The sequence below is a fragment of the Mesoplodon bidens genome (genome assembly GCF_964165515.1).
Source record: "Mesoplodon bidens genome assembly, chromosome: 19".
NCBI lineage: Eukaryota > Metazoa > Chordata > Mammalia > Artiodactyla > Ziphiidae > Mesoplodon > Mesoplodon bidens.
The window spans coordinates 55244354-55266955 of NC_138179.1; the positions used below are offsets into that span (position 1 = coordinate 55244354).

General features: G+C 56.5%; 3 protein-coding genes across 8 annotated transcripts; 1 reads left to right on the top strand and 2 right to left on the bottom strand.

Moving 5' to 3' along the window:
- Positions 1-234: 234 nt before the first annotated feature.
- Positions 235-3952, bottom strand: GNGT2 (G protein subunit gamma transducin 2; the record flags this gene model as incomplete). The annotated part of the gene is made up of 4 exons (XM_081219531.1): positions 3919-3952; positions 1657-1744; positions 808-913; positions 235-360 (listed from the first exon to the last, which is right to left on the bottom strand). Exons 3-4 carry the CDS (start codon positions 889-891, stop codon positions 235-237), a joined length of 210 nt encoding a protein of 69 aa, XP_081075657.1. The 5' UTR covers positions 892-913; positions 1657-1744; positions 3919-3952.
- ABI3 (ABI family member 3) lies at positions 3085-13758 on the top strand. 4 transcript variants are annotated; one of them, XM_081219526.1, is made up of 8 exons: positions 3085-3614; positions 8446-8613; positions 9858-10034; positions 11507-11592; positions 11778-11873; positions 12053-12186; positions 12700-12831; positions 13141-13752. In XM_081219526.1, exons 1-8 carry the CDS (start codon positions 3498-3500, stop codon positions 13302-13304), a joined length of 1074 nt encoding a protein of 357 aa, XP_081075652.1. In that variant the 5' UTR covers positions 3085-3497; the 3' UTR covers positions 13305-13752. The 4 variants fall into 4 exon arrangements, with proteins under 4 accessions (XP_081075652.1, XP_081075653.1, XP_081075651.1 ...); XM_081219525.1 differs by having other exon boundaries at positions 3458-3614; positions 12056-12186; positions 13062-13316; XM_081219524.1 differs by having other exon boundaries at positions 3459-3614; positions 12056-12186; positions 13141-13758.
- A 117-nt stretch (positions 13759-13875) lies between these two features.
- PHOSPHO1 (phosphoethanolamine/phosphocholine phosphatase 1) lies at positions 13876-19287 on the bottom strand. Of its 3 annotated transcripts, XM_081219530.1 has the most exons (3): positions 19197-19287; positions 17337-17446; positions 13876-15558 (listed from the first exon to the last, which is right to left on the bottom strand). In XM_081219530.1, exons 2-3 carry the CDS (start codon positions 17379-17381, stop codon positions 14800-14802), a joined length of 804 nt encoding a protein of 267 aa, XP_081075656.1. In that variant the 5' UTR covers positions 17382-17446; positions 19197-19287; the 3' UTR covers positions 13876-14799. The 3 variants fall into 3 exon arrangements, with proteins under 3 accessions (XP_081075656.1, XP_081075655.1, XP_081075654.1); XM_081219529.1 differs by lacking the exon at positions 17337-17446 and having other exon boundaries at positions 13876-15667; positions 19197-19243; XM_081219528.1 differs by lacking the exon at positions 19197-19287 and having other exon boundaries at positions 17337-17602.
- Between the last annotated feature and the right edge of the window lie 3315 nt (positions 19288-22602).

A 22602-nucleotide genomic window follows, 5' to 3' on the forward strand; every position in this document is an offset into this window, starting at 1 on the left:
CTTTCCTGGGAGTGTTTCCAAGTGGAGTCCTCAGTGACCTAGCAGGTGGTAATGGGAGAGAAGAGTTCAAAGCAGGACTGGGGAATGGATTCATGATGCATGCAGCCAGGCATCTTTACTCATCCTGTGACTAAGAGAAGGTGAACATCCACTGGTTCCCTGGGCGTCCCAGGATACTTGATAAGAAGGGGGCTGGGGAGGGGCAGGCATTCAGGATGAGGGGCTCCAGTGCCATCAGCTTGTCATACAACCGCCTTTTTCCTTGAAGGGATTCTTGTCCTCAGGGATGCCTTTGAGAAGAGGGTCGTTTCCTGCTTCGGCCTCCACGAAATCCTTGATTTCCTTTCCTGTCTTAGAAATCTGTGAGAAAGTAAAGTGTGTTTCTAGGCCTTGTCTGTTGCTCAGGATTCATGATTTGTTCAGTCCCAAGAAAGCAGGCTTCTGGGCAGGGTGGGGATAGAGGCTGGAGAGGAGAAAGATGAGAGGCACAGGGAGGTGTGAGTTCCTTGACCAGAACCGCAAAGCCTGACTGTTACCCTGAGGGACTTTTGGACAGGCCCGGCCCAGGGACAGGCCCGGCCCATTGAGCCCTCGAGGCTCTGAGGTTATCTCTTACACACCTTTGTGGGATCAAACCCTGGCCTCCTTCCACTTCCCATCCCATTCCAGAGGCACCTCCTGCTCTTTCTACTGCCCTGGAGAAGGCCCACCGCCGGGCTGTCCATCACTTCCTCCTTCGTGTCCCGGCTCCATGAGGACCAGAAAGGGATGGAGAAGAGGAAGCAGGGAAGGGAATAGGAGGCTCACCGGAGCTCTTGGGTTCTTCACTTCCTTCTTCAGCTGCTCCACCTCCATCTTTAAGAGCTCCTTCTCGCTGAGCTCCTGGGCCATCCTGCCCTGGAGAGACCAGGTCCTGGAAAGGATTCCACAGCTGGGATTGCAAATCCCCTGGGCTCCCCCAGCTCCCTCCTCTGTACTCCCCACACCTCAACTTCTACCCTCTTCCCTGCTCACCGTATATCCTCATCACTCACGGTAGATTCACTGCACCCCCGCCCCCACCCCATTATGAGTCTAGCCTCCGGAGGAGAGGATGCTCCCAGCCTCATGGGGGAGGCACACACAGTCTTTGCCCTTTAGATAAGACCTGTCTATGGAGGAAAAGGGAATCAGAGCATGGAGAAGGGAGAGAAGAGTTTCTTTCAGTGAGGCAGATTTGGGAAGCAAAGTTATTGTTCCACCTAATAACACAGGTAGAAGTTTTCAGGGAACTCCAGGTCCTGTCAGAAGAGAGAGTAGTTCAGTGACTAAGAGAAAGACTCTGGAATCTGCCAGACTCCAACTCTGATCGTGACTCTGCTGCTTCCAAGCTGTGTGGCCTGAGGCAAGTTGCTCATCCTCCTTGAGCCTTAGTTTCTCCATCTACAACATGGGTATAATAATGGTACCTACCTTATATGATTATTGTGAGTACTAAGAAAATAATGTATGTAAAATATTTTAACACACTGCCTGGCACACAATGAACACAATACATTTATCATCATCCTCATCCTCATCATCACTACTACAGGGTTATCAGGAAGGCCTGCCTAGTGCCTAACCCAATAACTCTAAGGCTAGCTCCCAGCCCAGTGCAACCTTAGCCCCTCTTACCTGCCAAGAAAGAACGTGCACTTCAAGTCTTGTCCTCGACCCAGACAAGATGGAGTTTGAGACTCCTAGCTCCTCATCAGCTGAAAGTCTTTGGATAAAGCAGATGGTTTGGAAGCCCAAATCTTTGATGCCTAAGCTGATCATAGGCTCAAGGTTCTAAGCCCATCCAGCAGTCTGAGCCTCCAAGACTGCCACCACTGCAGGCACCCTGCCCCCTGCGTCGGCCCCCCTCCTGTAGTGACCCCTCTGGCTTAGAGCCCGCTTCCCTGTTCTCACCCTCTAGCCCTGATTGCTCCCTTCCCCGGCCTTCTCTCCCAAGCCCTCTCCTCCCCGACCTCTGAGCCTGTTCTGAGGCTATTCTTCCCAATGAGGCAATTCCTAGACCAGCTCCTAACTTCCCTCGCCCGAGAAGCCTTGTGTCGCCATTTCGAGCCCCACCATTTCACCTTACAAGGTTCTCCCAGCTCAATCTTCATTCACTCATTCAGTAAAAATGTACTCACTTCGGACGCTGTGCCTGTCAGCACTTGGGCCCGTGGCCACACCTCTAACACCTGTGTCCACACATTTTTGCCTCCATGCCTCCTCTTGAGCCCCATGTGTGGGTCTCCCTCAGCAGTCCCTGAGCTCAGGGCCCACGTCCTGATCTCTCTCTTGGTCTCCTCTCAGGACCACCCAAGGGCTATGCCATTTAACAGTCACTGAGCTCCTGCTCAGGCTGACGCCCGTCCAATGACAGGGGACCCTCTCAAGGAGCAGATGTTAAGGGACCGATGTGGTCAGTGAGAGATCCTCTTTTTTCTCCTGACTCTAGAATGAATGACAGACTCCCCAGTGGGAGGGACCGGGAGGAGGCCCGGTGTCCATCCTAACTTCCCCTGCTCCAGGATCCAAGTCCCACTCACAGCTCTGAGCACTAAGAAACTGAGATCAGGACAGGACCCCGGAGGTCATCCAGTCTGAGTCTCCTGTGAATGCAGGAAATGGAGCACAGACCTCCTGAGCCGGGCTCAGCGCTCCGGCCACCGCTGCCTCCTAAGACGGACCTGTTGATCTGGAATTTAAACCTAGTGCTTCTCAAAGCCAAGTCCTTCCTGTTGTCCCATCTGAGTCCCTTATTCTACGCTTGGTCAATTTCATCTTGTCCTGCCGCTATCAGGCACAGAGCATGTATGTACACCAGATCTTCATTGCAGGTAACCCTTCAGAGACTTGATAATGATTCTCAGGGGACCTCTGGCTGTATCTTCCCGGTGTCCAGCCTGGTTTCCCTGGCTGCTTCATCGGCTGTTTTCCATTGTTGCGGCACCACTGCCCTAGGGCCCCCAGCACAACCGGTCTCCATATCCTCTCCACCCTCCAGTCCCCTGTCTCTTGGTGACTCATCCCCGAGCTTCCCAAGGAAGCCCCCACCCTCTGCCCTTTCCTCCCTTTCCATGAGTGGAAAATCCATCTCCACCCCCAGAGCAGGCCAGCCCCCTTCCTCCTGTCTCCCATCCCAGCCGCCGCTGCAGTTTCCTCTCCAGGCCCAGGGAGCAATCACAGCCGCCCCGACCTTGGCTTCCTCTGCTGGGAGGGATTGGGGGGCTGGGCCCCCGCAAGGGGCCCCCAGCTTCCCCCTTCCCCTGGGCAGGCGACAGACAAGCACAGGCCCAGGGAGCGGGGACTAACTTCCTCTTGTGCCGGAATGAGCATGTCTGCCCTTTGCAAGTGGGTTTGGGTCTCTCAAGCAGAGGAAACCAAAAGCAGTGAGAGGGAGGGAAGGCGGAGCGACCAATCAAGGGCAGGGTGAGGCGCAAAACCAGCGGGCTCCCCGGGGAGCCGGGCAGAGGCGGGGGGCCATGGCGGAGCTGCAGCAGCTGCAGGAGTTTGAGATCCCGGCGGGCCGGGAGGCCCTGAAGGGCAACTACAGCTCCCTGCTGCGAGTCGCAGACTACTGCGAGGACAACTACGTGCAGGTAAGCAGAGCAGGCGCAGTCCGGGCGGCCCAGCCCCTCCAGGGGCCCCGACCCCATCCTGACAGGTGCTCGGCCTGGGCCTTGGCTGATCTGTCCTCCCACTGCAGGTCGGCTTCATCCCAGTCCCGCAAACTCTAACGCTGACTCATGCTCTCCAAGCCCCCACTGTGCCTTCTCTCTCCCAGAGCCTCAGAGGTGTCCGGAAGGCAGCGCTACCCTGTCCTGCTACAGGCCTCATCCTAGGCTCACCTCCCTCCTAGCCTTTCACTCAGACCCAGAGGCCCAAAGCCTTGTCCTCACACACCTGTCGGTGCCGTCATTCCATGTTCAAGCCGGCTCTAGGTGAGACTCCAGAAGAACTTCCCCTTCTCATGAACCTGAGATGGATGAGGGAAAGTTCTGCTCCTGAGATCTGAGGCAGACCTGAGAGATGTCAGACTACGCCAGGTTAAAGAGAGGGGTCGGGGGCTTCCCTGGTGGCGCAGTGGTTGAGAGTCCGCCTGCCGATGCAGGGGACACGGGTTCGTGCCCCGGTCCGGGAGGATCCCACATGCCGCGGAGCGGCTGGGCCCGTGAGCCATGGCCGCTGAGCCTGCGCGTCCGGAGCCTGTGCTCCGCCACGGGAGAGGCCACAGCAGGGAGAGGCCCGCGTTCCGCAAAGAAAAAAAAAAAAAAGAGATGGGGTCTGACTCAGAGGCAGGGAGATGGACAATAAGACTGCCGGGAAGAGGCTACCGGTAAAAGATAAGGATAGTGGCATTTTGGAATAGTTTTCTAAATTGTGGGGCTGTCCCAGGACCGCAAGTCTGGAGCACGGGAAACTTAACAACGACCGAGCACCTCTGTTATTTCATTAACCTTCTTAACCACCTTGCAAGACAGTATCATTATTCCAATTTCATAGATGAAGAAACAACAGTTCAGGGAGGTGAGGTGACTTGTCCAAGTCGTACAGCTCGGCAGTGATAGAGCGGGCCTCAGCCCAGCACTCCTGACTTCTGAAGATGAGCCCTCTCCTCCCTGCCTTCCCCTCCCTGACATGCTTTATGATTTTAAGACAGTTATTTGCACTGGGACCTCCCGGCTCAGTAGGAGTGTGGAAAACAATAATAATAAAAGGAGCAAGTGCTTATGGGAACATGGCAGATTAAAGAGAGTCAACGATTAACAGCAGTTAAGCCGCTGTGCTCTGCACCCGAGCTGCCTTCAGTGCCTCCTTCAGTCCTCACCCCAGTCTGGGAGGTGAGGACCACTCCCACCTCACAACCAGGAGGCTGAGCTTCGGAGAAGTTAACTCACTTTCCCAAGGTCTCCAAGTTAGTGGTAGGATCTGGATTCGAACCAGCAACTCTGACTCCAGAGCAGCACCCCCAAACCTCTAGTTGAAAATGCTACCCTGCGTGTAGATATTGAGTGACTGATTGTAGCTACTGCAGATGAGCTGGAAGGTGGCTTGTAAACCAGCTCTATTCTGCAAGCACTGGAAGGCATGCTCCTTCTATGGACTAGGATGGAGCCTGGCCTTCCCATTCCTTCAGTAACTTCTGCGCATCTCAAAGCACTTCCAGATGGGTGCTCGTTTGCACACAGTGTGCACACAGAATTTGAGGTCGCAAAGAGCTGAGTCCAATTTCCAACTCCTGGACCTGAGACAAGTTTCCCCTCTGATTCTCTCTTTTTTTTTTTTTTTTTTTTGTGGTACACGGGCCTCTCACTGTTGTGGCCTCTCCCGTTGCGGAGCACAGGCTCCGGACGCACAGGCTCAGCGGCCATGGCTCACGGGCCCAGCCGCTCCGCGGCATGTGGGATCCTCCCGGACCGGGGCACGAACCCGTGTCCCCTGCATCAGCAGGTGGACTCTCAACCACTGCGCCACCAGGGAAGCCCTCCCCTCTGATTCTTATACCCTCTTTCACAGTGGTCATATGGGTTAAATGTAATAATGTATTAAAGCATTTAGCCCAGCGCCTCCTCCTTAAGAAGGGCAGGATAAATGGCAGCTGTTACCATTATCACCATCATCATCATCTTTCATCAGAAGGATGGAAGACACATATAGATATTAAAAGTCAATTCTAGTGAGGTGAAGCAGCCCTTCAAAAGCACTCAGGGCATTGGAAGCCCTGACCCAGGTCAGAATCTGTAGATTTATGCTTCCTTCATGCAGAACACTAACTACTAGACCACACAACCAGTTACCTTTCCTGACTTCTCTGACGATCTTTGTCTGGGGAGCAAATGCTAAGGAAGGGTTTGGATGACTTCTCAGAACTGGTCTTAAACAAAGCCTGGGTCCCATGCCCTCCCTCCCTCCCTCCACCCCAACCAGGTGTCAGGAAACCCATGGGGAATGGGGGAGGGCAGCCTGGGGTGAACTGCAGAGTTCTCCGTCAGGGTCCATTGAATTTGTAGACAGGGTGATTTGCATGATGAATAAGCAGTCAGCCATGAAGATGGATCCCAGACCTTTGTCTCTCCAGACCTCACTTTCGATTAAGACCAAAGCCAGGGGTCAGTAGTCATCCAGGTTCTAGCCTCCCAGAGCTGGGCCCAAGCAGACATTTTTCCCTTTTGGACTGACAGGAAAAATCCAGTGATGAATTCCATATGCCCGTCCAGGGAGGGAACAGTACAGGAGAGGCCAGCGAAGACCAGAGAAGTAGTCACTGCTCCATTCTGGGCCTTTGTTCATTTCCTTGCCTACTAAAGGAAGGTCTTGAACTAGAATAAGACCTGCTATGCTTTCTGGTTTGATTTCTTTGCCTTTTCAAGGCACTTGGTTACATATGTTGATGAGATGTAAATTAGATGCAAACGAGCAGCTCTTTCCCTCAGTTGGGACAGAAAGGCAGGAAGGAGCACCTGAGGGGAAAAGCGTGGAGGCGGGGTGCGGGTCAGGGTGTGTGTGTGTGTGTGTGTGTGCTGTCCAGAAGGTTCTGGGCCTGCCCTTTGGCTCAAGCCTGGCTTGGGCTACACTGGAGGCACCCAGGTCTCTCTCAGCACCCTGCTCGGACAGGTTCTAGGTCTGTTCTCCACTGCAGGCCCTGAGGAGTACCTGAGAGCCCTTAGCAAGGAGACCCCAGTGTGCAGCCTTGCTGGTCACTCTGCTGGCCTCTCTCCAGACTTGCCATGGATTGGCCCCCTACTCTCCATGTCCCTGACCTGAGATGAGGAAGCTGTCTGGGGAAGCAAATGACTGGAGAAGCTTTGTCCCAGCCCGCACAGTCCGATGTGGGACGAAAAAAAACCCTCTTCTGTCTTCAGCCAGTCCCTGCCCACCCCACCACCACCGACTGGAAGTGTGGCCCTGGCCAGCACCTGGCACAGTGCCTGGCACGCAGCAGGAAGATGCCCAGCAAGTGTCTGGGTTTGCATTCAATCCGCTGAGTAACTCACAGACACATATTCATTAAGTATCGTCTGTATGTTGGGCCCTGTTCCAGGACAGGATACAGAATATAACAGATGCGCTCCCTGCCCTCATAATGCTTACATTTGTGTGTGTGTGTGTGTATAGATAATAAAGTACATAGATAAATAATTTCTGATAGTGCTAAGTGCTATGAAGAAAAAAGAACAGAGTGAATCTGATAGTGAGTCAGTGCAGAAGTGGGGGCTGGGGGAGAGCTTAGGGTGGTGAGGGAAGGTGTCTCTGAAGCGCTGAGATGTAATAAGGATTCTAGAAAGAAATACGGCAAGTGCAAAGTCCTGAGGTAGAGGAACTTCCCTGGTGGCACAGTGGTTAAGAGCCCGCCTGCCGGTGCAGGGGAGATAGTTTCGGTTCCTGATCCGGGAGGATCCCATAGGCCACGGAACAGCTAAGCCCGTGCGCCACAACTACTGAACCTGTGCTCTAGAGCCCACGTGCCATGACTACTGAGGCCGTGTGCCACAACTACTGAAGCCTGCACCCCTAGAGCCCGTGTTCTGCAACAAGAGAAGCCACCACAACTAGAAGCCCGTGCACTGCAATGAAGAGTAGCCCCGGCTCGCTGCAACTACAGAAAGCCTGCACGCAGCAACAAAGATCCAACGCAGCCAAAAAAAAAAAGTCCTAAGGTAGAAACAATCTTAGCTTGATCAGGAAGAGAGACCCAATGGCCAATGTGGCTTGAGGGGTGTGAGTGAGGGAGAGTGGAAGGCAATGAGGGTGAGGAAGAAAGCAGGAGCCAGCCTTGTGAGGCCCTGTATAGGCCACGGTTAGAAGTTGCTTTATTCTCAGTGTGTTTGGGAAGCTGTTGGAGGGAATGAATGATTGAAGTCACCCTTCCTGGGCCTCAGTTTCTTATCTATAAAATGGATCAGATTATTGCTTCCCAAACACCAGCTTGAAGACTGGAGATAAACCAGGAGCACAGGAGTCGCCTGAGGAACTTTTAGAGGTACAGATTCATTGGCCTCACGCCCAGGGGATTCTGGTTAGAAGGTCTGGGATGGGGGCATGAGGTTGGTTGTTTGGTTTTCAAGTCTGAGAATATCTCTTCCAGCCAGTATTGACTTCCGCTTTCCTTTCTACCATTCACCCTTTAGCTCCCCCCACCCCCCAAAACAATATCTTCAGGAGGTTGGTGGAGCCAATCCTGTGTGACTGTTTGAGAAGGGCGCCTTTTCCTTCCCTTGCACCCAGTCCTCGGCGCTGCAGATTCACTGTCTTGATGTCCCGAGTCCTTCTTACCGCGTCATTCTCACGGAAACCTCCTCCAACATCTGAGGGTTGCCACTTTCTCCCAACTCAGCCCCCACCTTCCCTATACCCCATCCCATCCCAGCCCACCCAGCCACGGCCCCAGTGGAACATGCTGGCCTCAGGCCAGGGCTGTGTGTATTTCAGGCCACAGACAAACGGAAGGCGCTGGAGGAGACCATGGCCTTCACCACCCAGGCCCTGGCCAGTGTGGCCTACCAGGTGGGCAACCTGGCTGGACACACTCTGCGTATGTTGGACCTTCAGGCGTCTGCCCTGCGGCAGGTGGAAGCCCGTGTGAGCACGCTGGGCCAGGTAAGGGCTGTGGGAAGGCTGCTCGCCTCAGACCCCAACTTTTCAGCCCCACCTGGACATCTTCTGCAGCAAAAGTTCTTTCTTGCCTCCCTCCATATCCAAATGCCCACCCGTATCACAGAAGGCTGGCACTCCCCAAACTTTTCAAGCCTTCTTGTCTTTTCTTTTTTTTGCGGTACACAGGCCTCTCACTGTTGTGGCCTCTCCCGTTGCGGAGCACAGGCTCCAGACGCGCAGGCCCAGCGGCCATGGCCAACGGGCCCAGCCGCTCTGTGGCATGCGGGATCCTCCCGGACCGGGGCACGAACCCGTGTCCCCTGCATCGGCAGGCGGACTCTCAACCACTGCGCCACCAGGGAAGCCCTAGCCTTCTTGTCTTTTGTGGCTGTGTCTCAGGGGTGAGGCTTGCTGCCCCATCGGACCAGGAACTCTCTGATGGCAGAACTTTATATTTCTCTGAATTCTATCCTACATGGTAGAAAGCAGCCTCTCCCTATCACGGTGGCTGCATAGGACAGGAAAGAGGCAAATGGACCCTGTTTCCATATAAACACGGGTGGTGATTTTATAAATATCCCAGACTCAGAGTGCTTGCTTGGCAAGGTCATCCTCAGCCCTGGAAGCACTGCCACCACCACACAGCAACCCCCGCCCATCTAGCATACGCACCCTCCTCCTTCCTTCCTGGATCCTTGGCCGAGGAATTGCCCCATAAACCACACGCACAGATCCAGCTACACATTGGTCTGGCCTTTGCATCACTCACATGTTCAGTGTGGGTGTGTCTTTTCCTCTCACCCCAGCAGATTTGGAGTTCCCACCCTCTCAGTGCTGTACGTTTCTCCACGGTACATTCCAAGAGGAAGTTAATTCACTTATATTATTGTCCCCCCAAAGGAAGAGCTGATCCAGCCACAGTTCTCAGCTACCTCCACTTTATCCCCTTCTGCTCCCAAGCCAGCCCAGTCTCTTCCCAGCATGCCCAGGGATGTTGTGTTTTCTCTTCCTCGGTTCCTGCTCAGCTAATAATAACCCTTGTTCTCTTCCACCAGGAAGTTGCTCCAAAGTGGTTCCATCCTCAACTGGCAGCCCTTTTCCCCAAATGCTGTCTGCCCTTGGGGACAAGACTCACTCTTTCTCTGGACTTCACTGCCTCCGATGGTCCCTCCTCCCACCCCGAAGTCTTAAGGGGAAGGGTGCTGTGCAGAGGCTGCCCCACTGTCCTCTCCAACCCTGTCTTGCAGATGGTGAACATGCATATGGAGAAGGTGGCCCGAAGGGAGATCGGCACCTTAGCCACCGTCCAGCGGCTGCCCCCCAGCCAGAAAATCATCGCCCCTGAGAGCCTGCCTCCCCTCACGCCCTACTACAGGAGACCCCTGAACTTCGGTTGCCTGGATGACATCGGTCACGGGGTCAAGGTAGAGAGAGGGGCTCCTGCTCTTTCTCTGCAGCCCACCCTCTTCTCTTTTTTTTTGGCTGTGCCACGCAGCATCTTAGTTCCCTGACCAGGGATCGAACCTGTGCCCCTTGCAGTGGAAGTGCGGAGTCTTAACCGCTGAACCGCCAGGGAAGTCCCCCCACCCTCTTCTGCCTCATGGCTCTCTTCTCTCTAGACCCTCAGTTTTCTTCCACGACCACGCTCTTGTCCCCAAGCGGCAGTCCCTTTCCGTCCTCACTCCCTGAAGCCATCACCCTAAGTGTCTCCCCTACTCCACAAGGTCTCCTTAGAGGAGGCCCCTCACCCGCTTCCTCCTTCAAACTTCTTCATGACCCCTCTCTTCATAACTGACCTTTCCTCTGTATCACACGATCTGCTGCGAGTGACATCTGGGCATCCCCCTCCTTGTGGGTGTTGGGTGTGTGTGTGAAAGGGAAGAAGCGGGAGGGAGGATGTCAGGGTGTGCATGAGAATGGCGTGCCAGCCACATGAGGTCGGCAACTTCCTCTGTCTGGAGGCTTGAGGTCACTGCACTGAACAGTCACCCCAGAGCTGCAGTTGGGTGGGAAGGGGCCGGGACGCAGCCACTCAAAGGAGGACACGGTGAATGACTCTGGCGTTTCCTTGACAGCCCATGTCCTTCTGAGAGGTGGGAGAGGACACCCCCCCCACCCCATCTTGTTGATTACTTGTCCCCACACTCCAACATTCCAGATTAGATTGGACGTTCCCCTGTATCTAAATGGCCCCTTGACATCCTTAACACGCCATCTCCCCCCAGAAAGAGAAAGCACACTCCCTCCTTCAGTCACCAGGCCTCCCCACCAGTAAGGTCTTCCTTCTGTCCAACTTAAATTCTTTATGCTTGAGCTCGAGTCCCTTTTTGTCTTGTGCCTTGTGAAGGACAGCAGAGGACATCATGCCGCGTGCACCCACGCTTGGGGAAACCCTGTCACTGACAGAGGCGCTCGCTTGCATGTGGCTTTGCACCTTGTCACTGGAACACTCTAAATGTGCTGTCCTCTGCCCCAAACTCCCCAAAGCCAGCTCCCCAGGCCTGCGAAAATGACAGGTGGGACATTTCTAAGTCAACCTCTACCTCCTCAGCCGCGCGCTGGAGTTGGGGTTTCTCAGAGTTAGGGACCACCCAGCTGAGCGCTGAGATGCTCTGCGAGCGGGTGGGGCTCAGCCGCTGAGGCTCTGCAGAGGAAGTGGCCTTTTCTGACCGTGCCTGTGTGAGCCTAGGCAGACTTGAAGCCTGGGATCCGGGCAACGAGCAGGAGTGGGTGGGGCGGGGTGGGAGAGGGGGCTGGGAAGTGGAACCGGGAAACTTGCTGCGTCCGCGCTCTCCCTCCCAGTTCTCGTCTGCCCCTCCCCCATTTCCTCTCTGGGATGAGGGGGCTATTGCAGGTCGCCCCGGGTGTCAGCCCCGCCCCCTGCCCCCCCCCGCAGGATCTGAGCACACAGCTGTCGCGGACCGGGACCCTGTCTCGGAAGAGCATCAAGGCGCCTGCCACACCCGGCTCCGCCACCCTGGGGTGAGGCCTCCCCGCAATTCTCACCTGCGCCGCCCCACCCAGAAGCCCCACTCCCCCACAGCCCCCTTCAAGCCGGGCGCCAAGCTTCCTCCTCCGCCAGTTGCCACCTCCCCCACCCCGCACCGACCGCCTGCTCGCCTGATGCCTTCCCCTCGACGACACCCCTTCTCTCTGCCCACCCCCAGGAGAGCGCCCCGGATTCCCGAGCCTGTGCAGCTCCCCGTGGTGCCGGACGGCAAACTCTCCGCCGCCTCCTCGGCCTCCTCCCTGGCCTCGGCCGGGTGAGCCGCACAGGTCCAGGTTGGGGGTGGTCGTGAAGGGCGGGGGGGGGGGGTTAAGAGGACTCAGGGTCACGGGGGCGGGGCTTAGGACAGAAGGGGCGGGGCCAGTTGGGTGCTGAGTTAGGAAGGTGTCCCCCCGCCCCCAATCTAGCCGAGCGCCCGCTTTCTCTGGTCTTCAGCAGCGCCGAAGGTGTCGGTGGGGTCTCCACGACCCAGGAGCAGGCAGTACCCCCACCTCCACCTCCTCCACCTCCTGCCTCCGACGGTTTCCTGCTGCCCCCTCCGCTGGGGGAACTGTGCCTGCCCCCGACGGGTAAGGAGCTCCGCCCTCTCCTCCCAATACTTCTCCCCACCCTCACCCTTGTTGGATCCAACTGGGTCTACGTCAGTGACCACTTTGTCCAAGGCAGGAGGAACGGGAAGGCGGCGGAGGGAGTGAACTAACATAAATCAGCCCCCGCTTTATACCAGACCCCAGGGTCAAAGCTTCTCACCCATTGTCTCACTTTTCCTTAACCCCCTAGGATCTTCACACTCCCACTTAATAGATGAAGCTGAGCCTGAGAGGTTAAACTGAGTGCCTTGGCTCACTCAGCCAAGTGGCAGAGTCTGACAGCCCTACAACTGTTCAATGTTACTGTATTTACTGAGCACCTACTACCTGCTAGAGGCATGGTGGGAGGACCAGGATGAACGGGGGGCTGAAAGCAGATCGCAAACAATGGGTAGATCCTGGGGCCCTGCTCTCCAGCACTGCAGTTTCCTGGCGTGGAGGGCGTTGCCTGGGTGACACTTGCAGCCTCTCTGCTTTCCCTCCCGGCCCCAGAGCTGCCCACGCCCCTGGACCTGCCCCCTCCTCCACCCTTGGATGTAGATGATTTGGGGTTGCCACCTCCGCCACCACCAGGCTTTGGGCCTGAAGAACCCAGCTGGGTCCCTGATGCATACTTGGAAAAAGGTACTTGACTCCTGGGACTGAAAGGCACCAGATCCTGGGGTCAGGATTCCCCGCTCTTCTAGCCCAGAGCCATTCTCCCCTCCAGCTGCAAAGGGGTGAGGCTGTTGTTCCCCACACCCCCAGAGAGAAGAGAAGCAGCCGGCCTGATATTGAATATTATCTCAGCTGGGGAGGAGTCCCGGGGCTTTGGAGAAGGCACCTCCTGCCCCACTCCCCACGTTGCTCCCTAGGGTCCAGTATGTGGGCACCAGCATTCCTGTGGCAGGGCAGGAGGCACATCTCATGGTACCTTCTCCTCCCGCCCTGCAGTGGTGACACTGTACCCATACACCCGCCAGAAGGACAACGAACTCTCCTTCTCTGAGGGCACCGTTATCTGCATCACCCGCCGCTACTCCGATGGCTGGTGTGAGGGTGTCTGCTCAGAGGGGTCTGGATTCTTCCCCGGGAACTATGTGGAACCCAGCTGCTGACAGTCTGGGCTCTCTGGGATGCTGACCCAAGCACAGCCTTGAGTGAGCCTCTCGAGTCCCAGACCGAAGCCAGCTCCACAGTCAAGACTGGGCCAGGCCTGCACACCTCCTGGGCTGTGAGCTGTGTCTGTTCCTTCTCCAGAGGCCTGCTGGACACAGGAAAGAACTGGAAACCAAGGAGTTTGGTGACCTTATCCACAGGGGACCCTTACGCCATGCAAGACAGGGTCTCCAGCTGCAAGTGCCAACTTTGAATAAAACTCTGATGACCTGATTGCCCTGCAGGGCTGGGAAACCGAGGGACTGAAAGGCAACCCACTTGTAAGGCTCCCGCTAATTGAGCCTCCTCTGCCTGCCCTAAGCAGCAGTATTCCCCCATCTCCTCGGTGCTCACTGAGCCCTCCACACTAGACCCCTGTGCCCCTCTGCAAAGGTGGGCTGCACCCTGCTCTTTTGCCTGTTGCTTGCTTTGTTATGTATTTAGTCTTGGTTCCCCAAGCTGGGCGCTCCTCCCAAGAGTGGGGACCAGCTCCCTCATTTAAGTGGGGCTGAGAGCAGAGATCACCTCGCCCTCATCCCTCAGGCTGCGGCGCAAGAGATCTCAGCCACCTTCACCTCCTTTATAGCTCTGAAACACCAAAAGAGGGAGGAGGGCCTTGGGTTTCCGCTGGCTCTGCTTTAAAACATCGTGGCTTTCTGTTCCATACGGGAGAATGGGGACTCAGAGGGCCCAGTCGGCAGGGCAACTTTGGTTAAGTCCCTGGTTTCTTGCCGCGTAGACGAGGCTGGGGTGCGAGGAGACATCTTCGGGCTCTGTGAGGTCCCTGGCTGGCCAGACCCGAGCCCCGGACAGTGTGCTACCTCATTCGACCACCAGGAGATGTCTGTGCCCTCTGGCTTTTTTTTCCTGTGGGGATGCTGGCGGGGCGGGGCGTGGTGGGGGGGGAGGGAGGCAAGGAGTGCAGTGTAGGGTCACAGTAGGTAAAGCAGGATCTGGGCCTGGGACAGTCGGCAGAGAGCGCCACCTCTCGCTGCGGGGAGTCCGGTGCAGGGGAGGGGGTGGTGGAGAGTGCAGGACCTGGGTCCCCTTGACAGAAGACTGGGGGAGGGAGGTCATGCAGCCCAAGGCAGCAGTTAACCCAACGCAGCGGGAGATGTTCCACCCCGCCAGGGAACCCCTTCCTCCCAGCTGGGAGGACCAGGTTTGTGGAAACACTGCTGCCTGCTCTGGTATGCGCACCACCCGGGTGGGGCAGACTCCGGAATTCGCTTGCAGTGGAACTGGGGGAGGCAGCCGGGCTGGGTTAACTGCATAGACGGGGACCGCTCCGAACTCCCTCTTCCAGTCCCCAAATGGACGAACCTAGGATTCCGGAAATTCCCGGAGGGTCATACCAAAGCGAAAGGGAAAGGGGGTAATAAAGCTAGGTTTGTCTTTCCCGACCCCCACCCCCTCACCCCCTCCCCGCCCGGGTGCCCCCTGCAGGCCAGGTCCTCAGCACGTCTTCAGCACCTGTTGCAGATGGAGGCGCACTTCGGTGGCGGTTTCCCAGGGCACCACCCTGGCGCAGAAGGAGCTGGGCTCGGCCTTCTGCGCCTCCTGGATAAGGCGGTGCATGGGGTAGCCGCGGCGCGGGAAGGCCACGTCGCCGCCTGCCAGCACCCCCATGGGGCAGAAGTCGTTGGCGCCGTCGCCCACGTAGAAAAGGCGCTCGAAGTGCACGCCGTCGTGGGCCCGCTCGCGCAGGTAGTCGCTGAGCACCTTGTGCTTGCACATGTTGGCGGGGCAGCGAGCGCAGCTGTGCGCGTGGAAGGGCCGCAGCGCCAGCAGCCCCCGAGCGTCGGGCCCCGACGGGTTGCTGAAGATGCGGCGGAACAGGCCGTGGTGGCCGGCGGCGCGCAGCGCACTCTCCACGCCAAAGGTGTTGGCGTCTGAGATGAGAATAACCTCAAAGCAGGCGCCCTGCTTGGCCACAAACTGCAGCAGCTCGCCCATGCCGGGCGACAGGGGGATGGCCTCGTAGATGGCGCGCAGGTCCCGCGGCCGCACGCCCTGCTCGCCCAGGTACTGGAAGACGCGCTGCATGTACTCGTTGTAGAAGCCCTCGCGGTAGGTGGCACGCAGGCTCTCGGGCAGCCGCTGGCCCGGCGCGGCGCGCACGATGGAGTCGTCGCTGTTTTCATCCACGATAGTCTCGTCAAAGTCGAAGGTCAGGAGGAAGCGCGGTGAGCCCTGCGCAGCCATCCCGCCTTCCTGGGAGCAGGGGAGAGAGGAGGGAGCAAGCGAGAGGGGGCGCGGCGGAAGCCGGCCGGGGAGAGGCTGGTTAGCGGGCCTCGGCCAGAGGCGCTGGTACATCCAAGACCTGAGGAGGACCCAAGGCTGGTTAAGCAACGCCGACCCCACCCCTAGCCTTCCCCGCCCACCCCCTTGCACCTCTGGGTTAACTGTACTGGGGTTTATCCTCAGGGGACCATCCTCCTCGCGAGCCCAGAAAGGCTTCTTTGGCACCTGCTTCTTCTACTCTCATCCGGGGCTACGGGGGCTTAACGAGGGTCCGCTTCAAAGAGTGGAAGAGCAGCTTCCAAGGGGGCACTCCTTTGGGGAGGCTTCTGGACTAGACTATTCTGGAGACTTCCAGTGACCCCAGCTGTCCGCTGGATGCAGGGAGGGTGGGAGGGGCTCTCTCCTCCCTCTTTCCTAACATGGTTTAGGGAAACCACCCATTCATCCAAACGCAGCAGCCTCCTCGTTCCCCTTTTTGGCCATGCACGGCCGATGGCTTGTGGGACTGGTGGACAGGAGGAGCCAGGGAAGACTTGCTGGCACCACCCAAGGCATGTGGGCAATCGGTGCCAGGCCTGGAGAGTTAGGTGCCTGGGCTTCTGCACTGGCCAGAGAATTGGACTTTAGCTCTTGGAAGAACCAGGTAGGTGGACTGACCATCCCAAATCCAGGCAGGCTCTCTGTGAGCTGCTTCCAGCCAGTGGCCCAGTGGCCCTGGGCAGGGGTCCAAGGCTGGGACACAACTTCTCTGGGGAGTTTCAGGGCCCTGTGCCGACAGCTCATCACTAATCACTTGCCAATTCCCTGGGAGGAACTTGTCAGCAGGTGGGGTTTCTGCCAGAGTCCGAAGCAAGCGGGCAGCAGGAGAAGCAGTGGGGCTTGGGGAAGTCGGAGCCTCCCACACCAGGCCACGACATACCTGGGAGACAGGTAAGGGAGAGGAAAGAGAGCAGCAGTGGCTGAAAAGGCAGAGGAGGGAGCAGGTCGTGGGGACACGGGTGGGGGGGATGAGGCAGGAGTGGGGAAGAAGAGGGCTCGGAGGCAGTCATGCCGGGGGGCACGGGGAGGAGGGACAGGAAGTCAGGAGCCTGGGTTATCATGTTCGTGGGGGAGGGGGGCGGCGGGTGGGAAACACAGGGAGAGGATGGGAGGCAACAGGGCACGTGCGAGGGCGCGGAAGGCAAAGCGAACGGAGGGCAGAGCCCTCTGCAGCCTGTCCCCGCCTCTTTGCCTGCCAGCAGCCTCACGTGACCGAGGGGCAGTGAGCAGATTATGTACGGCTTCAGAATACCCACCAGGCTGCCTTTCTGCCTCTCAACCCCCCACCCCCAATTAGTTGAGACAGAACCACTCCTCTTTCTGGTTTCTTCCTAACTCCCTTTCCAATGTTCCTGTGATGTTTATGGCCTGGCACAGCCTGTAAACAGAAGGCCAAGCTCCTAATTTCCAAACAGGGATTTGAACCTGCTATCTGCCTCCCTAAGAGAATTGTCCCTTTGACTTCATCCCTAGTCACTCTCTGGTCTCACCAACATCTATCTGTGAGTTTCAGTGGCCCACGATCCCTGGAGTTGAGGATGTGAAGCATCAGGGCCCCACCCCTGGGATGGAAGCTTCCAGGGGTTAGTGGAGGCGCAGTAGAGGTGAGGGCAGGCTTAAAAGGGGCTGGATAGGGCTCCTCCCTCCCCATGATGGGAACATGGGTGCTGAGGCCTCATCCTAAGAGACCCCTGGAGGGACCCACTTACCCTAGACAGGCATCGGAGGCCAGCAACTGGAAAACACCCGCTCATTGTCAGTACATCACCCGGGGCACCACCTGTAGGGACTGTTGGCCTCCAGCCGTCGTCCAGAGCTCCTGACAACCATACAAGGTCCGTTTGAGGGTCCCAGTCAGGTGGCTTTGTTTCCTTGTCCTAACCCCTCTCCTGAGCCCCAGAAACCACTCAGTAAAAACAGCCCCTCAGATAGGCTAAGGACCACAAAGCCCTTGCTGGGCACCCTCTTAACAATCCCCCACGATGCTGGAAAGGTTACAGATGATATTATTGGAGACCTAGAAAGGTTAACCAACTTGTGCAGACATCACCCACTGTATGTGGCAGAGAGAGATCTCAAAACCAGATCTCAGAGTCTGAGATCAGTGCTTTTTTCTCTGTATGGTCATTGCCCCATTCTTGTGTATGGTGCATCATAGTTTACAAATCATCTTCACTCACATTCTCTCCCTTCTCATCACAATCCCATGAATTCAGCAGATGAGAAGGGCTCAGAGATTAAATAACTTGCCCAAAGCTATGATGGTTCCATGGCACAGAGCCTGGTTCATGAACACCTGGCCACAGCCTTGCCTGCTCTCTGCCCTCAAAGGGAAAGGGGCAGATGACCAGGCTCACTGCACCACAGCTGGAGGGCCGGGACCCCTGGGCACCACAGGTGACCTGGGACTGTCTTCTTCCCTGGTGCTTCTAGAGGCTGGCAGTCAGCAGGAGTTGGGTTGAAATTTCTGCCGGACTTTGCTATGTAATTTTGGGGACAGGGTTTGGCTTCGTGGGGGCTTCACCAGTGCAGCTACAAACCCACAACTCCCAGTGCCTCCCCTCCATCCTGGGGTTAAATGAGAGACTAGATGCAGCTGGGACAGGTCTGGAAAGCTACTGAGCCAGGAGACGGGCTTAGACAGGCTAAGGAGCAAAGGAGCAAAGGTCTGGCTGGCTGCTGCCCTCTGGTGGTGAGAGTGGGTGACACTGGGTACCCCTCTGACTTTGTCAAGTTGACTCTCCCCAGAGCATCCCAGGACAGCAAGGAGAAGCTGTAGCCCTCAAGACAGAGACTGGGATATCCCAGGAGGGAGGGGCTCTCTCGCTCTCCATGTTGAGGTACCCCATCCCTCCCCACTCCCTGACCACACATGCGTTAAACCCTTTCGCTAGGGATGGGATGTGGGTTTCAGCCTTTTCCCTAAGAACTTGTAATCCAGGAACTGAAGAGACACAGTTCAAGAAGATGGGAGAGAAGGGGAGGGAGGCATGTGAGGTGAAGGAAGGGCATGTCTGGGGGGTTAGAGGTGGGAGGGCTGTCCCCAGGCCCCATCTAGAGGGAGTTTCAGCCTTCCAGAATCCTGGCTGATATCACATGTTCCCCAGGGGCCAGGCCAATCCAAAGAGAAAAGGTCAAGGGATGCCACTCCCCTTGTAAAAGCAAACATGGACAGACATGTGCCGGGCAGATACAAAGATAAAAAAGGGTCTCCAGGAGCCACCCAGAAGCCAACTTTCATTGCCCTTGGTTCTTTTTCTTTTCTTTTCTTTTCTTTTTTAAATTTGGTGGAATAGTCTACTGGTTTTTAATCATGTTCAAAACTTCTCATAGCAAAAGAAATAGTTACATTTTTTTCATCTAATACTAGTATTTAGGGAAATCAGTTAAACATTTATTTGGTGAGTTGCCCTTGTTTTAATCCCCAGAGCAGAAAGCCAGGCATCCTGGGTTTCTCCCCTCGAAACTGAGAAGGCCATGCTGTGATACCCACCCCTACCCCAGAGTAGTCAGAGGGACCCCAGGCCCCGCTTGGATCTGGCTCCTGTGACATTCAAAAAGGTACTCACCTCTGCTAGCTTTGTCCTGAGTGATCAAATCCTTTTGTGGTCACCAAAATGAGTCCCTCAGAGGAAAGGAGGAAAGGACCTCTGAGCTTCTGCAGGCTAGAGTAGAGAGAGAAGGGTTTCATCAGGCTGGCAGGGAGTCCACGTTCTAGTCCTACCTAAAAGCAGTGCTTCTCTCCCCCCTCCTCCACCCGCCCCCCTGTGCACCTTTTTACACAAGTGCTGCTACATTACATCTATGGGAATAGGGTGGGAGGACACCTGGGGATGGGGGAGGGAAACAAGCATAGGCCCTAAGTTTGAAATGCCCCTCTTAATGGATGGATGGAGTTTTAGCAGCTTTAACGGTTTTCTACGAGAAACGTGCAGGATAAGGATGTGGTGGGGGCAAGGACCCCTGAGATACTATAGTAACGCGTCCTCTTAGTATCAACCACTAGAAACCAGATTCCACCACTAGGCTGGAATCCTCTCCCTCCCCCAGATAGCACTCCTAACTTCGTCATGGTCTATTCCTTGCTCACCACCACCAGCAGTGAATAGGAAAGGCCCAGAGAGGTCAAGCTAACATCCTGGGTCACACAGCATCAGAATCAAGATTAGAACTCAGGGGTCTCTACTGCTTCTTGGGAAAACTGCAGCCAGAACTTTCCCTATTGCCCCCCTGGGTTGTTAGCTTGCAGTCCTGACTAGCTGGGTTGAAGTCCTGGAGCTCTCGTGCCAGTGAGGAAGCTGAGACCCTGAGTCACCTCTGGTCTCGCCCTGCCTGGGTGGACAAGCTAGGGGGGGATCCTCAATGGGCAAGGAGGTGGCAGCTGACGGTGGAGTGGGGGGGGGGAGATATTTTTAGAGGTGGCTGGAAAGCAGGCACTCTGGCACACCCCCAGCTGGCGGGTGCTTCGCTCCAGTGAGGGGCGGCAGGCGGGCAGCTCGGGAGTCGAGGGGACTCGTGGGTGGCAGGGAGCAAGGGAGCACGGATTCCTAAGCCTTGTCCGAGTCGGGGACGGACCGAAACCCGGACAGCCCGTTCCTGGGGTAGGAGAAGGGGGACTCATTCCTCCGCCCCGGAGACTCCCCCAATGACACGCGCGTGAAAGAGCGCTCTCAGACTCAGCGCAGCCGCCACCCCACACTGGGACCCCAGCCCTCCCCTCCTCGGGAAACCCAGGACTCACGTGGGGAGCGGTGGCTGCAGACGTCTGTCCCGGCTGAGTTTGGAGTGTAAAGAGTGGGGAGAGGGGCTAGCTGAGGTATTTGGGCGCAGGATGGAGCAAGGGGTGCTTACGGGAATTGGAGGGGACGCGGTGTCTTATCCGCCCCCGGATTTCTGGGCTCCGGCTCTCACGAGTCCCTCCACTCCCGAGAGGCCGTGGATGATGTGCATCTGGGCCGCTCTCTCCACTTGCCCCCCATCTCCACCCCGGGCCGCCGCCGCGTCCCCTTTAAATACCCGGGAGCCTGAGCCGGAGCTCGAGCTGCGGTTGGCGCTGCGGCTGCCGCAGCACCCGGGCCCACCGCAGTCCCCGCACGTCACAAGCGGCTGTCCAATTACAGTGGCGCCGGAGAACATTAAGGGGGCGGACCGCCGGCAGGCCACGCCTCCCGGCTGCCCCGGAGGCTCCCGGAGCGCGAGCGAAGGTGGGATTGGGAGCTGCGGAGAAGGTTAGGAGAGTGGAGGGGAGGTGCAACGCGTCCCTTCAGAGGGGCGTGGGTGGGGGGCACCCTCATTAGAGCGGCTGCGGGCCTCTACGTAAGTCCCGAGCACACACCTGGAGGTGCCCGGGCTGTGGACTTTCTCCACCGCCGCCTCCAGAGCTCTGATCCCGGAGATTTGCAGAAATGCACCCCCATCTCCAGCCCTTATTCCGTTCTGCTTTCCTAAGCCCGAGAGCAGGGATCGGTTGACCCCGCCGAGGAAAAGCAATTCCTCTCTCACGTGCGCATACCTAGGTGCCCTCTGCCCTCCAGGCGGAGTCACTGCGCCCCGCTCCTTGGGACCGTTGCCCCCGTTACAGGTCACAGGGGGTTGCCGACTTTCCCACTCCCCTACCCTGTAAACACTAAGGTGGGGACTAAACTCTCTGCCCCTTTGCAAGTAGTGTGGTAAATAAAAAACCCACTTTCTCCTCGCTCGCTGAGTCCTTTCCTAGCCACACCCGCCCCACCCTTATGCCCTCCCACCCTGGTGGTGAGGAGGAGAGAAGATTATGTTTAGAGAGGAAAGGAACCTATTTACTGAGAACATACTATGAACCGGGTGTCGTACGAGATCGCAGCACTTATGGTTGAATGTTGACAGCAGGAAAAATTGAGTTCAAACCCGGGCACACCTAACTCCTGGGGGTCACAAAGGGGCTGTGTGGGTAGGGACAAGGTGGGCAGCCCCAGGCCTGGGTCTAACTAGTCCTCCCTAGTCTCCCTGGCTCCACTCCCGGGAGAAGAGAGGGCGCAAATGCAAAGGCCCCGAGTGGGACTGGAAACCAGCGAGGGAGCGAGGGTCAGCCAGGGAGTCCCCTAATCTCTGTGCCAGGGGCTAGGGGTACATTGATGAATAGGACAAATGTGTGCCGTGTTTCCATATATACAAAGGGGAAGCAAGGCTTTAAATCTGCAAACCTGACCCTTAAAACCCTTGCCAGTAACTCCCAGTGCCCCAGCTCCTTCAACTGGTTTGCTGCTCCACTTCATCTCACACCCCCGTCTTCACGCCTCACTCTTTCCTCCTGCTCCCCTGCAGGGGGCCCTTTCCTCCTCAGGACCACGCCCACCCCATTTGCTGAGCAAGCTCAGCCTGGACATCATCTCTTGCCCTGTTACACATCCTGCAGCTCCTTTTATTATACTGATCACGTGTGTGCTAACAGAGCGCGTAGTAGGTGCTGTAAATGTAGGGGGTCCCTGGAGGAAGAGATCAGGCATGGCTTTCTAGACATGAGAGGCCGTTTTTGACCTAAGCCATTTTGTGTTCTGATCCTGGCCATGGTGCTTATCGTTAACAGGTCTCAGTAATTCATGAGTTTAAGGAAAGTGAGGGAATGCAGGAGAAAAGGAAAAGCAGTCAAGAAACAATAGCTCAGCGATAAAACAGAGTCCTGGTTCCTCCTCTAGGGATCTGCATGACAATCTGATACGTATCTTTGAGTTCTGTAGGAACTAAGGCCCCTGCCCAGGTGGAGGATGGAATGAAGATGTTGACCCTCCCGACTTTAATCAAGTAAAGCTTGAACTTTGTTGACCTTTGCCCCAGTTCTATGCTGAATCTCCTTTGGGAAAGATGCCTGGTGTTCTCCTTGCTGAGTTTTATTTATTTATTTATTTTTTGCCGTACCGCCTGGCTTGCAGGATCTTAGTTCCCTGACCAGGGGTTGAACCCGGGCCACAGCAATGAAAGTGTGCTTTAAATAATAAA

What these genes read in the sequence shown, in the direction of transcription:
- ABI3 (XM_081219526.1), top strand. Translation starts at nt 3,498, where the DNA reads ATGGCGGAGCTGCAGCAGCTGCAGGAGTTTGAGATCCCGGCGGGCCGG. An exon ending in TCCTCCCTGGCCTCGGCCGG is followed by an intron (nt 11,874 to 12,052) that starts GTGAGCCGCACA and finishes TCTGGTCTTCAG; the next exon opens with CAGCGCCGAAGGTGTCGGTG. An exon ending in TGATGCATACTTGGAAAAAG is followed by an intron (nt 12,832 to 13,140) that starts GTACTTGACTCC and finishes CCCGCCCTGCAG; the next exon opens with TGGTGACACTGTACCCATAC.
- PHOSPHO1 (XM_081219529.1), bottom strand. Translation starts at nt 15,660, where the DNA reads ATGTACCAGCGCCTCTGGCCGAGGCCCGCTAACCAGCCTCTCCCCGGC.